This window comes from Mesoplodon bidens (assembly GCF_964165515.1).
Source record: "Mesoplodon bidens genome assembly, chromosome: 13".
Taxonomy (NCBI): Eukaryota; Metazoa; Chordata; class Mammalia; order Artiodactyla; family Ziphiidae; genus Mesoplodon; species Mesoplodon bidens.
In genome coordinates, this window is record NC_138169.1 from 58667794 (window position 1) to 58687302 (window position 19509).

Below are 19509 nucleotides of genomic sequence, written 5' to 3' on the forward strand. Positions count from 1 at the left end.
CAGCTTACACTACTCCTTCCCTGTGTCCTCAAATCCAATCTCTACGTCTGTGTCTTTATTCCTCTCCTGCCCCTAGGTTCTTCGGAATTTTTTTTTTTTTAGCTTCCATATATATGTGTTAGAATACGGTATTTGTTTTTCTCTTTTTGACTTACTTCACTCTGTATGACAGACTCTAGGTCCATCCACCTCACTACAAATAACTCAATTCCATTCTTTTTATGGCTGAGTAATATTCCATTGTATATATGTGCCACATCTTCTTTATCCATTCATCTGTTGATGGACACTTAGGTTACTTCCATGTCCTGGCTATTGTAGATGGAGCTGCAATGAACATTGTGGTACATGATTCTTAGAACACTCCCTAACACCATACACAAAAATAAACTCAAAACGGATTAAAGACCTAAATGTAAGGCCAGACACTATAAAACTCTTAGAGGAAAACATAGGCAGAGCACTCTATGACATAAATCACAGCAAGATCCTTTTGACCCACCCCTTAGAGAAATGGAGATAAAAACAAAAATAAGTAAACGGTACTTAATGAAACTTAAAAAGCTTTTGCACAGCAAAGGAAAACATAAACAAGACAAAAAGACAACCCTCAGAATGGGAGAAGATATTTGCAAACAAAACATTAACAAAGGACTGATCTCCAAAACTTACAAACAGTTCATGCAGCTCAATATCAAAAAAACAAGCAACCCAATTCAAAAATGGGCAGAAGACCTAAATAGACATTTCTCCAAAGAAGATATACAGATTGCCAAGAAACATATGAAAGAATGCTCAACAGCATAAATCATTAGAGAAATGCAAATCAAAACTACAATGAGGTATCACCTCACACCAGTCAGAATGGCCATCATCAAAACATCTACAAACAATAAATGCTGGAGAGGATGTGGAGAAAAGGGAACCCTCTTGCACAGTTGGTGGGAATGTAAATTGATACAGCCACTATGGAGAACAGTATGGTGGTTCCTTAGAAAACTAAAAATAGAACTACCATACGACCCAGCAATCCCACTACTGGGCAAAAACCCTGAGAAAACCACAGTTCAATGAGCCTTTTAACTTCTTCCATAGGCTGTCTTTTCAGTTCCTTTTCCATCAAGGATGTCATGGACTCCTTCTTGTGGATTTCCCTCATTAAGCCATGAAAGGCATCATCAGTGCAGAATCTGAGGGCTGCAGAGGTCTCAAAAAAACCACTGTTATATACTCGGGACAGACTCAAGCCTTCTTCCATAGAGACCTAAGAGGAAAATAAACTATATTAGAAAGAGAAAAAGGGAGAGAGACTTCGATCAAAAAGTATGTTCTCTACCAGTGTTGTAGGCCTCGGTTACATGTAGAGCTTGGTTACATGTAAAATGCGAGAATTTTTCTTTTTTTTAAATTTTTATTGAAGTATAGTTGGTTTACAATGTTGTGTTAGTTGTGTTAGCTTCTACTATACAGCAAAGTGAATCATTTATATGTATACATATATCCCCTCTTTTCTGGATTTCCTTCCCATTTAGGTCACCTCAGAGCACTGAGTAGGGTTCCCTGTGTTATACATTAGGTCCTCATTAGTTATCTATTTTATACATAGTATCAATAGTGTACATGTCAATCCCAATCTCCCAGTTCATCCCATCCCCTTTTTCCCCCTTGGTATCCATATGTTTGTTCTCTACATCTGTGTTTCTATTTCTGCTTTGTAAATAAGATCATCTATACCAATTTTTTCAGATTCCACGTATATGCATTAATATACAATATTTGTTTTTCTCTTTCTGACTTACTTCACTCTGTATGACAGTGTCTAGGTCTATCCACATCGCTAGAAATGACCCAATTTCATCCCTTTTTATGGGTGAGAATTTGTTTTTAAGGGAAGACTCCTAGACTTTCTGAACTTGAAGGACAAATGGGAAATCAGAACCTCTGAAAGGGCAATAGAAGAGAACTGATTAAAAATGAAACTGGAAACCACTCTCCAGACTTCAAAAGAAATAACATAGTACAGTAGTCAAAAACATGGCTTTAGGTTAAAACTACTGGGTTTCAAGGCCTAGCTCTACTACTTTTTAGCCTTGCAAATCTGAGTAAATATCTTAAACTTTTGGTCTCACTGTTCTCATCTGTAACATAAGATAATAACACCAGTCCCAGAGGCTCTTTGTTAGGGTTAAATGAGATGACCTATAAGAGATAAATTGAAAGTGCTGGGCACATGTTAAAACTCTATAACTCTTAGTTATTATTAGTTGTAGTCTTACGTGGAGCTCATAACTCTAGACTCTTAACTGGAGCTCAGCTCCAGGCTGTTAGTTAGTTTCTACTTTGTCCCTCCTATCTTCTTATCCTGGGACTCTGGCTGAAAGAGCACGTCTTACCTGGAATATGATGTTCCTATGATGGAGAACAGGTAGGCAGAAGGTAGAGATAACTGCACCCACATCCTATGGTCAAAGACAAATGGAGAAATCTAAAGTCAGTGAAGCAGGATGTATACTCAGCTTACAATGAGTGATGGCAATGATGAGGGAAAAAAACAAATTGTAAAGAAATAATAGAAGGTACCAAAATCAGTTATATTTCAATGCAGTACACTCCCAAATTAAAAAAGACAAAGATTATCAAAACACATTTTTTAAAAGCACTTGTAATTGAAACATCTTACACATAAGGATATAGAAATCGTAAAATTTGAACAGAAATTAATACAAAAAGAAAGCTGATACACTGACTTAATATCAGACAGAGTACATAGTACTTTTTTAAAAATTGCTAGAGTTAAAGGGAATTGTATTATGATGATAAAAAGATTAATCTATCAAGATATTATATTTTGTGTGCACTGAAAATGTAGCCTCAGTTTATGGTGAAGAAAAGTTGATAGAACAAAAATTGAAAATTATAGTAAGATATTTGAACACATCTCCCTCAGCAATTGAAAGAGTATGTAGGAAAAACATCAATAAAAATATGGAAAGTTTGAACAAAACAACACAATCAATCTAATATACATACATAAGATGTTGTACCCAACAACTGAAAAAGTCACATTTTCTTCAAATGAACCTGGAGCGTCAATAGAAATTGACTTCATGCTAAGGTATAAAGCACTTCTCAAAGCATAACAAAGAATCAAGTTCATAGCATACTCCCAAACAAATGAAATTAATCAAATTTGAATATGGTTCAATATTGTAGGAAAAAAATATATTTCTACATGGTCAATAGGTCAAAAATATATTACATAAAATTGAGAAAATATTTGTAACTGAACAATAATGAAAATACCACATATCAAAACTGTGCATTATCTAAAACTTTGTTTAGAATGATGTTTATAGTATTATATGAATGTTTTAGAAAGGTAGAAACACAAATTCGATGTTACTATTGCAATTGTTTTGGGGCATCACAAACCACGCTCATATAAGATGGCGATCTTAATCAATAAATGTTGTGTGTTCTGACTTCCCCACATACTGACTGTTCCCCCATCTTCTTCCCTTGCCTCAGGTCTCCCTATTCTCTGAGACACAACAATATATTAAAATTAGGTCAATTAGTAACACTACAATAGCTTCTAAGTGTTGAAGTGAAAGGAAGAGTAACACATCTCTCACTTTAAATCAAAAGCTAAATATGATAAAGCTTAACGAGGAAGGCATATTGAAAACCAAGACAGTCCAAAAGCTAGACCTCTTGTGCCAGTTAGCAAAGTTGTGAATATGAGGGAAAAGTTATTGAAGGAAATTAAATGTTCTACTCCAATGAACATACAAATGATAAGAAAATGAGACAGCCAAAAGGCCGATATGGAGAAAGTTTTAGTGGTCTGCCTAGAAGATCAAATCAGCCACAGCATTCCCTTAAGCCTAATTCTGAGCAAGGCTCTAAATCTGTTCAATTCTATGAAAGTTGAGAGAGGTGAGGAAGCTGCAGATGAAAAGTTTGAAGCTAGCAGAAGTTGGTTCATGGCATTTAAGGAAAGAAGCCATCTCCATAACATCATAGTTCAACGTAAGCAGCAAGTGCTGATGTAGAAACTGTAGCAAGTTATACAGAAGATCTAACTCAGATAATAAAGGTGCCTATACTAAATAATAAATCTTCAATGTAGATGAAACAGCCTTATATCACAAGAGTCTACCATTAGGACTTTCATAGTCAGTGTCTGACTTCAAAGGACAGACTGGCTCTGTTGTTAGGGGCTAATGCAGCTGGTGACTTGAAGTTGTAGGTAATGCTTTTTTACCATTCCAACAATCTTATGATCCTTAAGAATTATACTAAATTGACTGTGCTTGTCCTCTATAAATGGAACAACAAAGCCTGGATGACAGCACATCTGCTTACAATATAGTTTACTAAATATTTTAAGTCCACTGTTGAGACCTACTACTCAGAAAAAAAAAAGATTTGTTTCAAGATATGACTGCACATTGACAATGCACCTGGTCACCAAGATCTTTAATGGAGAGGTACAAGGAGGTTAATGTTTCCATGCCTGCTAACATATCCATATGTCCACCCATAGATCAGGGAGTAATTTCAACTTTCAGGTCTTATTATTTAAGAAACACAGTTCATAAGGCTATAGCTTACTGCTATAGATAGTGATTCCTCTGATGAATCTGGGCAAAGAAAACTGAAAATCTTTTGGAAAGGATTCACCATTGTAGATGCCATTAAGAACATTCATGATTCATCAGAAGAGGTCAAAATATTAACATCAACATGTATTTGATAGAAGTTGGTACTAAACCTCATGGATGACTTTGAAGCGTTCAAGACTTTCGTGGAAGAAGTAACTGCAGACGTGGTGGAAATAGCAAGAGAATTAAAATGAGAAGTGGGGCCTGAAGATGTCATTGAACTGCTACAATCTCATGATGAAATTCTAATAGATAAATAGTTGCTTCTTATGGATGAGCAAAAAAAGTGGTTTCTTAAGATGGAATTTAATACTGGTGAAGATGCTATGAAGATTGTTGAAATGGCAACAGAGAATTTAGAATATTACATAAACTTAGTTGATAAAGCAGCAGAAGAGTTTGTGAGGATTGACCTTAATTTTGAAAGACGTTCTACTCTGGTAAAATGCTATCAAACAACATTGCATGCTACAAAGAAACTCTTCATGAAAAGAAGAGTAAACCAATGTGGCAAAATTTATTGCTGCTTTATTTTAAGAAATTGCCACAGTCACCTCAACCTCCAGCAACCACCATCCTGACCAGTAAGCAGCCATCAACAGCTACACAAGCCCTTCTATAAGTAAAAGGATTATGACTCACTGAGGGCTCAGATGATGGTTAGCATTTTTTAACAATAAAGTACTTTAAATTAAGGTATGCAGTTTTTTTCTGACATAATGCTACTGCACACTTAATAGACCACAGTATAGTGTTAACATAAATTTTATATGCATTAGAGAACCAAAAAGTATGTGTGACTCACTTTTTTTGTATTTGCTTTATTGTAGTGGTCTGGAACTGAACCCTCAGTGTCTCCGAGGTATGCCTGTATGGTAATATTTCCATAGCTAAATATTTTAACATCCACAGTAAATTGGTTATGTAAGTCTCTAAATAGACTCAGATCACATCAGATTATAATTTTTTCACAAAATGAATTGATTCGTGTCAGATTTTGCAAGTAACTACATCAAGAAAACTTTATCTTTCATATTATTTACATTTCTGAAATCAGATAACAGATTGTGGACCTGTGTTTTTAGTGAGAAGTTTCAGCATCATAAAAATTGAAAATTATCCCAAATTAATATATAATTTCAATACAAATACATTCAAGTCCTGAAATCTTTTGAATCATAGAATGCATACAGAGATACTAAAATTAGTAGGAAAGAATAAAGGTAAAAATAAAAAAGAAATATTTGAATTCTAGTAAGAAGGAGGTAAGGAGGAAAGGAACAATAACGATGGTGTTGAACTCACTCTTTTAAGGCTCTCTGTAAAGCTGTAGCAGTTTAGGCAATGGGGTATTAGTTAAGGGCTAGAGAGACCAATAAACTTCAATAAAGAATGAAGGAATATGATCAAAATGTATATGGGAGTTTGATATATTATTGGTGGCATTCCAAACTAGTGGGGAAATGAAAGTGCATTCAATGGTACACTGACATTGAGTTATCATTTTGGATTATTTTTGATGTATTATTTCAAAGAGATTTTTTCCACCAATACAGGAAGGTGATTTTTCTTTGGGGAGAATAGTAGTAGAAAGGGATTGGAGCTAAGTTTTTCATGAAATATACAATTCTTTTACACATATGAAAAATCTCACTAAACAAATACACATATATATTAGCTAAGTGTTTCCTAATTATAAAAATGTAGCAACACAAATAAACCATTGGAAACATCAAAATTCAGTCCAATATAATAATCAAGCTTAACCTGAAATAAAATTGGAAAACAAATTCTATGCAAAGATTCTTATTGAAATATTATACAGCAAAACAACACCTGAATAGATGACATAACTGCATATTTTATTATTTGTAGCAGGCTGAAGAACATATATTTAACTCCATGACTATGCATTACTTTGGGAGGTAACTTAGGAATCATGAACCCTCTATTTCAAAGTATAAAATGTAGTTGTATATACCCTTAGGTTCATTATGAGAATATTAATTACATGTTATTTAAATGAATAACTCAGTAAATTTTAAACTCATTATAATAAAGTCTAAATGGAATTTAAATTTAGTAAAATATTTGATCTCTTCTTTAAAAAATTCTTACTAGATCAGTGACCTAAAGCTTTCTATTTTTAGAAAAAATATTAAGATGAAAGCATATTTTAAAAATAAATTTCCACATTTCAATAAATTCCATCTCATACGTTTATTGACAAATCATACATTTGTCATTTCTACCTTTGACCTTGAAATTTATATACTATAACTTCAATGGAAAAACGAGTCCAAACATGTAAGAAAAAGTAAGTTTAAGAAACATTAATTTTTACAGATTTCTGGGCTTTTTACTTAGTAATTATGAGTCAGTTTGAAGGCCATAAATATTGCAATAGTATCACTGAGAGTAATTTTTTTTTTTTTTTTTTTTTTGTCTACTAGTGGTGTCTGACTGATTCAGCAATTACAGCTTCTGTATCAGAGCTCAAAACTGGGATGATCAACATATTTTTCTAAGATGTTATATCTTGTCTCTATAAATTTCGAGTAAAATTAAATATTTTTAAATCACAAATATTCATCCACATGCTATAGTAACTGCTAAGAATGAAGCATAGTTTTATAAGGGAATTAATTTTTTTTTGTATTTACTAAATGAGGAGTTTCAAGTCCAGAAAGCTTAAGCACACATTTAATTAAGGTAAAAAAAAACTGTTAAGTTCTACTCTATTCCATCAAGTATTATTTCCAGTCCTTCTTATTATTTCCAATAGGGGTCTTTCCAGTTCCCTTTGCTAGTACAATATTTCATACATAGTATATATGTGGAATAATTAATTATACTGATGTGAGGTGTTACAACTTAAGATGATTCTTAAATGGTAAAAAAATTGGCATAGAATATTTTATTTTACATAAAGGGAAAAATTTAAATAAGTGCAGAAAAATAAGAAAAATTATATATTGTAGAAAGATTATTTGGGGAGGGGAACAATTGATGCAGATACCATTATAACAGCATGGCCCTCCATTAAAAGAAAGGGCATTAGTGATTAAACATACCACCTGGAGGCCATAGAAAGTATTGGAAGAAAAAAGAAAGGAATAAAGAAAAATGTTTCATACAAGTAATAAAAATTTCAGTAACCCAGGAATAACATCTTTTTAATATATGTGACCTTTTCCAGCAAAGAAGATTACCATATAATATGCCAGGTATTCCCTGAAATGCCATTTCCCATCTGCCAAAGAAGGCATTTGAATACAGCAACAGCTGCATAGTGGGTTGATGAGACTAATGGGGCACAATGGCTAGCAGAGCCTGTTCTAGTCCAGGCCCAGCTGCTAGTGAGAAGTGACAAGCATACAGGGCAATTAGAATTCCAATCCCAACAATCTGCTGACTTCAGGAGCTTCATTGTTCTTCACATCTTTTTTATCTTATACCCGAGCTGGGTAAAAATAAACTAAATTAAATTATTGTAGGTATTCATGGTAATAGTGGTGTTCTATAAGCTATATAATTCTTAATATCACAAAAGGAAGCTCTGATAATGCTCTGCTATAATTGCTAAACATGAATGATGAAAGATTGGCAGAAAGATGGTTGTGACTCCAGGAGAAGCTTCAAAAGAAAAAATACGTTCATGGTTAGGACTACTGCGCACTGTTAAAATACTTAGTGTACAGAACAAACTCTTTGGGATTTGTTTTAATTTTTTAAAATATCTCCCTGTCTGTGTTTCACTTCATTCTTATCCATGGAATTATTAATTTTTATTATATAGCCTACATCATTACAGTAACTGGAATCATAGTTTCCTGAGAAGTTTGGGGCCAGCACGTTATTTGAAGGAAAAGCTATCTAAACTTAGATTGTTTAGTTTTCATCTTGTTTAGTTGTATAATAATATTGATCATTTTAACAATATGAGCATCCCTGCCAGTTTCCTTGAACAGCTCCAGTGAAAGTCCTTTTGATTGATTAAACCTGATTTATTTATTTAATCTGTGAGTCATTTGTTTTTTAGAAGTCACCTTCCATTTGAAGATAAGGGCATATTTCCATTACTCTGGGAGACTGATATAAAAAGTTACTGCTGCAATTTATGTCAGAGAGCATTCTGCCTATGTTTTCCTCTAAGAGTTTTATAGTGTCTGGCCTTACATTTAGGTCTTTAATCCATTTTGAGTTTATTTTTGTATATGGTGTTAGGGAGTGTTCTAATTTCATTCTTTTACATGTAGCTGTCCAGTTTTCCCAGCACCACTTACTGAAGAGACTATCTTTTCTCCATTGTATAGCCTTGCCTCCTTTATCAAAGATAAGGTGACCATGTTGGCATGGATTTATGTCTGGGCTTTCTATCCTATTCCATTTATCTATATTTCTGTTTTTGTGCCAATACCATGCTGTTTCGATGACAGTAGCTTTGTAGTATAGTCTGAAGTCAGAGAGCCTGACTCCTCCAGCTCAATTTTTCTTTCTCAAGATTGCTTTTGTTATTTGGGGTCTTTTGTGTCTCCATGCAAATTTTAATATTTTTTTGTTCTAGTTCTGTGAAAAATGCCATTGGTAATTTGACAGGGATTGCACTGAATCTAGAGATTGCAAGATTGCTTTGGGTAGTATCAACATTTTCACAATACTGACCCTTCCAATCCAAGAACATGGTATATCTTTCCATCTGTTTGTGTCATCTTCAATTTCTTTCATCAGTGACTTATAATTTTTGGAGTACAGGTCTTTCAGAGTACAGGTCCTTAGGTAGGTTTATCCCTAGGTATTTTATTCTTTTTGTTGCAATGGTAAATGAGATTGTTTCCTTAATTTATCTTCTGATCTTTTATTGTTAGTATATACAAATGCAACAGATTTCTGTGTATTAATTTTGTAACCTGCAACTTTACCAAATTATTTAGCTCTAATAATCTTCTAACAGTTTTCTAATAATTAGAATAATAATAATAATTTTCTGGTAGCCTCTTTAGGGTTTTCTATGTATAATAAGTCATCTGCAAACAGTGACCGTTTTACTTCTTCTTTTCCAATTCCTTTTATATTTTATTTTTCTTCTCTGATTGGCATGGCTAGGACTTCCAAAACTATGTTGAATAAAATTGGTGAAAGTGGATATCCTCATCGTGTTCCTGATCTAAGAGTTTGTTTTGTTTTTTCAGCTTTTACCATTGAGTATAATGTTAACTGTAGGTTTGTCATATATAGCCTTTATTATGTTGAGGTATGTTCCCTCTATGCCCACTTTCTGGAGAGTTTTTATCATAAATTGGTGTTGAATATTTTCAAAAGCTGTTTCTGCATCTATTGAAATGATTATATGGTTTTTGTTCTTCAGCTTGTTGATATGGTGTATCACACTGATTGAGTTCTGGGTATTGAAAAATCCTTGCATCCCTTGGATAAATCCCTCTTGATCATGGTGTATGATCCTTTTAATGTATTGCTGGATTTGGATTGCTAGTATTTGGTTGAATATTTTTACATCTATGTTCATCAGTGATATTGGCCTGTAATTTTCTTTTTTTTTATGGTATCTTTGTCTGGTTTTGATATCAGGGTGATGGAGGCCTCATGGATTGAGTTAGGGAGATTTACTTCCTCTACAATATTTTGGAACAGTTTCAGAAGTATAAATGTTAACTCTTTTCTAAATGTTTGACAGAATTTACCTGTGAAGCCATCTGGTCCTAGACTTTTGTTTGTTGTGAGATTTTAATCACAGTTTAAATTTCAGTGCTTGTGATTGGTCTGTTCACATTTTCTATTTCTTCCTGGTTCAGTCTTGGAAGAACATACTTTTCTAAGAATTTGTCCATTTCTTCCAGGTTGTCCATCTTATTGGCATTCAGTTGCTTGTAATAGTCTCTTATGGTCCTTTGTATTTCTGTATTTCTGTGGTGTCAGTTGTAACTTCTACTTTTTCATTTCTGATGATACTGATTTGAGTCCTCTCCCTTTTTTTCTTGATGAGTCTTGCTAAAGATTTATAAATTTTGTTTATCTTTTCAAAAACCAGCTTTTAGTTTAATTGACGTTTGCTATTGTTTCCTTCATCTCTATTTTATTTATTTCTGTTCGGATTTTTATGATTTCTTTCCTTGTACTAACTTTAGGTTTTGTTTGTCCTTCTTTCTCTAGTTGCTTTAGGTGAAATGTTAGGTTGTTTATTTTGGAAACTAATTAAACTCAAAAGCTTTACACAGCAAAGGATACCATAACCAAAATGAAAAGGCAACACACAGAATGGGAGAAAATATTTGCAAATGATGTGACTGACAAGGGATCAATGTCCAAAATTTACAAACAGCTTATGGGGCTTAATATCATCAAACTAAACAACCCAATCGAAACAGTGGGTAGAAGACCTAAATAGACATTTCTCCAAAGAAGACAGATGGCCAAGAGGCACATGAAAAAGCTGCTCTAAATCACTAAATATTAGAGAAATGCAAATCAAAACTACAATGAAATAACACCTCACACCAGTCAGAATGGCCATCATCAAAAAATCCACAAAGGATAAATGCTTGACAGGGTGTGGAGAAAAGGGAACCCTCCTCCACTGTTCGTGGTAATGTAAATTGGTACAGCCACTATGGAGTACAGTAGAGAGGTTTTTACAAAACTAAAAATAGAGTTACCATATGATCCTGCAATCCCATTCCATGGTGTATATCCAGACAAAAACATGATCTGAAAGGATACATGCACTGCAATATTCATTGCAACACTATTTACAATAGCCAACACATTGAAACAACCTAAAGGTCTATTGTCAGAAGAATGGACAAAGAAGTTGTTATATATATATATATATATATATATATATATATATACACACACACACACACACACATACATGAAGGAATATTACTCAGCCATTAAAAATAATGAAATAATACAATTTGCAGCAGCATGGATGGACCTAGAGATTGCCATATGGAGTGAAGTAAGTCAGACTGTGAAATATCAGAAGAAATATAGTATGATATGGCTTATATGCAGAATCTTAAAAAAAATGCTAGAAATAAATTTACTTACAAAACAGAAAGAGACTCAGAGACTTAGAGAACAAACATTGTTACCAGCGGGGAAGGGGTGGGTGGGGAGGGACAGTTAAGGAGTTTGGGATTGACATGTACACACTGCTATACTTAAAATGAATAGGCAGGAAGTACCTACTGTATAGCACAGGGAACTCAATATTATGTAACAACCTAAATGGGAAAAGAATTTGAAAAAGAAAAAAACAACTATATTTTACCTTAGATTTTGCTAAATGCCTAAACTCTTGAGCACAAACGTATGAAGTATCTTTTCTGACTACAATCCTATGAAACTAGATATCAATCACAGGAAAAGATCTGTAAAACATACAAACACAGGGAGGCAAAACAATGCACTACTTAGTGCTTCCCTGGTGGGGCAGTGGTTGAGAGACTGCCTGCTGATGCAGGGGACAAGGGTTCATGCCCCGGTCGTGGAAGATCCCACATGCCACGGAGCAGCTAGGCCTGTCAGCCATGGCCACTGAGCCTGCGCATGTGGAGCCTGTGCTCTTCAACAGGAGATGCCACAACAATGAGAGACCCACATACCTCAGAAAACAACCAAACAAGGAAAAAAAAAACATAATACACTACTTAATAACCAAGTGATCACTGAATAAATCAAAGAGGAAATGAAAAAATACCTAGAAACAAATGACAATGGAGACAAGACGACCCAAAATCTATGGGATGCAGCAAAAACAGTTCTAAGGGGGAAGTTTATAGCAATACAATCCTACCTTAACAAACAGGAAACATCTAAAATAAACAACCTAACCTTGCACCTAAAGCAATTAGAGAAAAAGATTAAAAAAAGTTAGCAGAAGCAAAGAAATCATAAAGATCAGATCAGAAATCAATGAAAAAGAAATGAAAGAAATGATAGCAAAGATCAATAAAACTAAAATCTGGTACTTTGACAAGATAAACAAAATTGATAAACCATTAGCCAAACTCATCAAGAAAAAAAGGGAGAAGACTCAAATCAATAGAATTAGAAATGAAAAAGGAGAAGTAACAACTGACAGTGCAGAAATACAAAAGTTCATGAGAGATTACTACAAGCAACTCTATGCCAATAAACTGGACAACCTGGAAGAAATGGACAAATTCTTAGAAATGTAGAACCTGCTGACACTGAACCAGGAAGAAATAGAAAATATGAACAGACCAATCACAAACACTGAAATTGAAACTGTGATTAAAAATCTTCCAACAAACAAAAGCCCAGGACCAGATGGCTTCACAGATGAATTCTATCAAACATTTAGAGAAGAACTAACACCTGGTTTTCTAAAACTCTTCCAAAATATAGCAGATGGAGGAACACTCCTAAACTCATTCTACGAGGCCACCATCACCCTGATACCAAAACCAGACAAAGATGTCACCAAGAAAGGAAACTACAGGCATATATCACTGATGAACATAGATGCAAAAATCTTCAACAAAATACTAGCAAACAGTATCCAACAGCACATTAAAATGATCATACACTATGATCAAGTGGGGTTTGCTCCAGAAATGCAAGGATTCTTCAATATACACAAATCAATCCACATGATACACCATATTAACCATCTGAAGGAGAAAAAACATATGAACATCTCAATAGATGCAAAGAAAACTTTCTACAAAATTCAACACCCATTTATGATAAAAAAAAACCTGCAGATAGTATGCATAGATGGAAGTTATGTCAACATAATAAAGACCATATATGACAAACCCACAGCCAACATCGTTCTCAATGGTGAAAAACTGAAACCATTTTCATTATGATCAGGAAAAAAACAAGGTTGCCCTCTCTTACCACTATTACTCAACATAGTTTTGGAAGTCTTAGCCCCAGCAATCAGAGAAGAAAAAGAAATAAAAGGAATCAAAATCAGAAAAGAAGAAGTAAAGCTGTTACTGTTTGCAGATGACATGATACAATACATAGAATACTAAAGATGCTACCAGAAACCTACTAGACCTAATCAAATGAATTTTGTAAAATAGCAGGATACAAAATTAATGCACAGAAATCTCTGGCATTCCTATACACTAATGATGAAAAATCTCAAAGTGAAATTAAGAAAACACTCCCATTTTCCATTGCAACAGAAATAATAAATTATCTAGGAATAAACCAGCCTAAGGAGACAAAAGACCTGTATGCAGAAAATTATGACACTGATGAAAGAAAGTAAAGATGATACAAGTAGATGGAGGGATATTCCATGTTCTTGGATTGGAAGAATTAACATTTTGAAAATGACTCTACTACCCAAAGCTATCTAGAGATTCAATGCAATCCCTATGAAACTACCACTGCCATTTTTCACAGAACTAGAACAAAAAAATTCAAAAATTTTATGGAAACACAAAAGTCCCCAAATACTCAAAGCAATTTTGAGAATGAAGAATGGAGCTGGAGGAATCAGGCTCCCTGACTTCAGACTATACTACAGAGCTACTGTAATCAAGACAGTATGGTACTGGCACAAAAGCAGAAATATAGGTCAATGGAACAGGATAGAAAGCCCAGAGATAAACCCATGCACATATGGTCATCTTATCTTTAATAAAGGAGGCAAGAATATACAGTGGAGAAAAGAGAGCCTCTACAGTAAGTGGTGCTGGGAAAACTGGACAGGTACATGTAAAAGTATGAAATTAGAACACTCCCTAACACCATACACAAAAATAAACTCAAAATGGATTAAAGATCTTAATGTAAGGCCAGACACTATCAATCTCTTAGGCAAAAACATAGGCAGAACACTCTATGACATAAATCACAGCAAGATCCTTTTTGATCCTCCTCCAAAAGAAATGGAAATAAAAGCAAAAATAAACAAATGGGACCTAATGAAACTTAAATGCTTTTGCACAGCAAAGGAAACCATAAAAAAGACAAAAAGATAACCCTCAGAGTGGGAGAAAATATTTGCAAATGAAGCAACTGACAAAAGATTAATCTCCAATATTTACAAGCAGCTCATGCAGCTCAATAACAGCAACAACAACAACAAAAAAAACAAGAATCCAAAAGTGGTCAGAAGACCTAAATAGACATTCCTCCAAAGAAGATATACAGAATGCCAAGAAACACATGAAAGAATGCTCAACATCATTAATCATTAGAGAAATGCAACTCAAAACTACAATGAGATATCATCTCACAGCAGTCAGAATGGCCATCATCAAAAAATCTAGAAACAATAAATGCTGGAGAGGGTGTGGAGAAAAGGGAACACTCCTGCACTGTTGGTGGGAATGTAAGTTGATACAGCCACTATGGAGAACAGTATGGAGGTTCCTTATTAAACTAAAAATAGAACTACCATATGACCCTGCAATCCCATTACTGTGCATTTACCCTGAGAAAACCATAATTCAAAAAGAGTCATGTACCAAAATGTTCATTGCATCTCTATTTATAATAACCAGGACATGGAAACAACCTAAGTGTCCATCATTTGATGAATGGATAAAGAAGATGTGGCACATATATACAATGGAATATTACTCAGCCATAAAAAGAAATGAAATTGAGATATTTGTAGTGAGGTGGATTGACCTATAGTGTGTCATACCGTGTGAAGTAAGTCAGAAAGACAGAATCAAATACCGTATTCTAACACATATCTATGAAATCTAAGAAAAAATAAAAATAAATAAAACGGGTCATGAAGAACCTAAGGGTAAGATGGGAATAAAGACACAGACGTAGTAGAGAATGGACTTGAGTATATGGGGAGGGGGAAGGGTAAGCTGTGACAAAGTGAGAGAGTGGCATGGACATATATACACTACCAAATGTAAAATAGATAGCTAGTGGGAAGCAGCCACATATCACAGGGAGATCAGCTCGGTGGTTTGTGACCACCTAGATGGGTGGGATAGGGAAGGTAGGAGGGAGCGAGATGCAAGAGGGAAGAGAAATGGGAACATATGTATATGTATAACTGATTCACTTTGTTATAAAGCAGAAACTAACACACCATTGTAAAGCAATTATATCCAATAAAGATGTTAAATTTTTTTAATGAAATAAAATAAAAAAATAAAAATATTGAGACTTCGTATTTGTGAAAACAGGGAATCTTTCCATATGTTTGTGTCATCTTGAGTTTAATTCATAAGTACCTTATAATTTGTTGAATAAATGTCTTTTACCTCCTTGGTTAGATTTATTCTAGGTATTTCATTCTTTATGATGCAATTGTAAATGGGATTGTTTTCTCAATTCTCTTTCTGACATTTTGTTGTAAGTGTATAGAAATGCAACAGATTTCTGTGTATTGATTTTGTCTTTCAACTTTACCAAATTCCTTGAGTAGCTCTAATATGTTTTTGTTGATGTCTTTAGGATTCTCTATGTATAATATGATGTGACCTCAAACAGTGGCAGTTTTACTGCTTCCTTTCCAATTTGTATTCCGTTTGTTTATTTTTCTTCTCTAATTGCTGTCGCTAGGAATTCCAATACTATGTTGAATAAAAGTCATGAGAGTGGGCATCCTTGTCTTTTTCCTGATAGTAGAGGTAATGCTTTCAGCTCTTAATTTTTCAGTATGATGTTCTCAGTGGGCTTACATATATGGCCTTTATTATGTTGAGGTATGCTCCCTCTATACCCATTTTCTGGAGAGTTTTTATCAGAAATTAATATTGAATCTGTGAAAAGATTTTCTACATTTATTGAGATAATTTTATTATTTTATTCTGCAACTTGTTAATGTGGCACTTCACATTGATTGATTTGTGGATATTGAAAAATTCTCACACTCCTGGGATGAATCCCACTTGATCATGGTGTATATCATTTTAATATATTGTGGAATTTAGTTAAGTAATATATTGTTGAGTATTTTTGAGTTTAAGTTCAACAGTGATGTTGGCCTATAATTTTATTTTTTTTGTGTTATCTTTGGTTTTGGTATCAGGATGATGTTGGCCTCATAGAATGAGTTCAGAAATATTTCTTTCTCTGTAATTTTTCATAAGAGTTTGAGAAGGATAGGCATTAATTCATCTCTAAATGTTTGGTAGAATTCACCTGTGAAGAGTTGTGGTCCTGAGCTTTTGTTCTTTTTTTTTGGGGGGGGGGGATTTACTGCTGATTCAATTGTATTACTGGTAATCAAATTACTGGTAATTTCTCCCAACTCCAGTCTTGGGAGATTGTGAATTTCTAGGAATTTGTCCATTTCTTCTGGGTTGCCCATTTTATTGGGATATAATATTGTACAGTAATCTCTTATGATCATTTGTATTTCTTTTGGTTGGTTGTAAATGCTTTTTTAAAATGTTTTTTTTTCATTTCTGATGTTATTGATTTTAGCCCTCTCTTTTATATTCTTGATGAGACTGGTTAAAGGTTTATCCCTTCTGTTTATCTTTCCAATGAACCAGCTCTTAGCTGCATTTATTTTCTCTATTGTTTTTCTGCTTTCTATTTCATTTATTTATTATGTGATCTTTGATTTCTTTTTTCTACAAACCTTGGGTTTTGTTTTCAATTCACTTTCTAGTTCTTTTAGGTTTAAAGTTAGGTTGTATGTTTCCAATTTTTCTTGGTTCCTGAGGTAGGCTTGCATTGCTGTAAACTTGCCTGTTAAAACTGCTTTTGCTGCATCCCACAGATTTTGGATCATTGTGTTTTCACTTTCATTTGTCTCCAGGTATTTTTTAAAATTTCTTCTTTGATTTATTCAGTGATCCATTGGTTGTTTAGGGGCATAATATTTAGCCTCCATGTGTTTGTATTTTTGGCAGTTTTTATTCTTATAGTTGATTTCTATTCTCATAACACTATGGCCAAAAAATTTTGATATTATTTCAGTTTTCTTAAATTTACTGAGATTTGTTTTGTGGACTAGCTAATAATCGATCCTGGATGAAATTATATATATATATGTAATGTGTTTTTAAGACCACTGTTTTCTTATGGTTTTCTGTCTGGCTGATCTCTTCACTTATCTAAGCGGGGTGTTAAATTCCCCTACTATTAATGTGTTACTGTCAATTTTTCCCTTTATGTCTGTTAAGGATTGCTTAATATATTTAGGTGCTCCTATGTTCAATGCATATATATTTACAGTTGTTATATCTTCTGTTGGATTGAACCATTGGTCATTATGTAAAACCCTTTGTCTTTCATTACAGTCTTTATTTTCTAGTCTATTTTTTTCTGATATAAGTATTGTTACCTCAGCTTTCCTTTGATTTCCATCTTCATGGAATACCTTTTTTCATCCCCTCACTTTCAGTCTGTTGTGTCTCTACATCTGAAGTGGTCTCTTGTAGGCAGCATATATATGGGTGTTGTTTTTGTATCCATTCAAATCTATATCTTTTTAGTTCATTTATGTTTAAAGTAATTATCAATAGGTATGTACTTATAGCCAGTTTTTAAATTGTTTACAGGGTGTTTTTATAGTTTTTGTTACTTTTTTATATTTTGCTCTTTCTCATTGAGGTTGATGACTACCTTTAGTTATATGTTTTGTATTCCTTTCTCTTTTGTGTGTGTGTATCTATCATAGATTTTTGGTTTGTTGTTACTATGAGGTTTATATATAGCACTCTCTCATTCTCTCTCTCTCTCATATATATATATATATATGTATATGATCTATATATACATATGATCATATATATGTATATGATCCTATATATAGATCATGTACATATATATTATATTTTACATCTTTTTTGCTTTTCATATTCCTTAACTATTTATGCAGATATAGACAATTTTACTAGTTTTGTATTTTAATTCTCCTACTAGCTTTATAAGTGGTGGTGTCTGCCACTCGTAGGCAGGACTGGGGCCCAGGTAATCCTGAGAATTTTGCTCACCCACTGGTAGGTGACATTGGATCCTGCTACTTGTGCTTGCCCATTGGTTAGCAGAGTCAAGTTCTGGGGTCTCTTGCTGTAAGGCCCAGGGTTCCAGACTTGTGTCAGCCCATTGGTTGGAGAGGCTGAGGCCCAGGGAGTCCTGGCATTAGTGTCAGCTCACTAGTAAGTGGAGCTGGCTCTCAAGGTCTTTGGCAGTAGGGCCCTAGGGGCCTAGAGCTGGTGCATTGGTCCACAGAAAATGAGCCTCTGGCTGCAATGCCCTGGAGATCCTGGGGTTTGTATCAGTGCACTGGTATGTGTTGGTGGGTCCTGTTTCTTCTGGTGAACAGAGTCAGGTCCCAAGGTGGCTGTGTACTCAGGGGGTCTTAAGGTAGAAGGCCTGCTGGTGAGTGGGGCTTCGTCTTTTCCTGGCTAGTTGCTTGACCTGAGGTATCCCAATAATGGCATTGACAGGCTGATGAGAATGGCTGGCTACTGGCACTATAAGCTAGAGGGAGGATTCCAAAATAATGCCTGTCAGCATCTCTGTCCATGTGGTAGAATGTGCTCCCCAATATGCTGCTAACAGTGTCTATGTCTACAGTGTGAGCTCCAGTTGCCTCCTACCTCTCCTGGATGCTCTCCATGATCAAAAGGTAGGTCTGATTTAGTATCCTTTTAAATTACTGCTCCTGCCTTGCGTCCTGGAACAAGTGAGATTTTGTGTTCCCCCTTTATGTGTGGAGTCGCTATTTCTCACAGCCGTTTGGCTCTTCTGAAAGTAAGCCTCACTGGCCTTAAAGCCAAGTGTTCTGGGGACTTATTTTCCAGCATAGGATCCCTAGGAAACTTGCTGTGGGGGATCAGACCACTTGCTCCTTGGGGAGACCAGTGCAATTGTAATTATCCTCCTGTTTGTGGGT

The 19509-nt window shown here is 34.5% G+C and overlaps 1 protein-coding gene across 1 annotated transcript in view; it reads right to left on the reverse strand.

The window, feature by feature from the left end:
* Positions 1 to 1035: 1035 nt before the first annotated feature.
* The window catches only part of RIT2 (Ras like without CAAX 2), a gene marked incomplete at both ends in the record, with an annotated part of 304767 nt that continues 286293 nt past the window's right edge, over positions 1036 to 19509 (reverse strand). Inside the window, 2 exon segments of the mRNA XM_081252142.1 lie at positions 1036 to 1105; positions 1107 to 1264. Of these exon segments, the coding sequence (XP_081108268.1) occupies positions 1036 to 1105; positions 1107 to 1264 (228 nt within the window).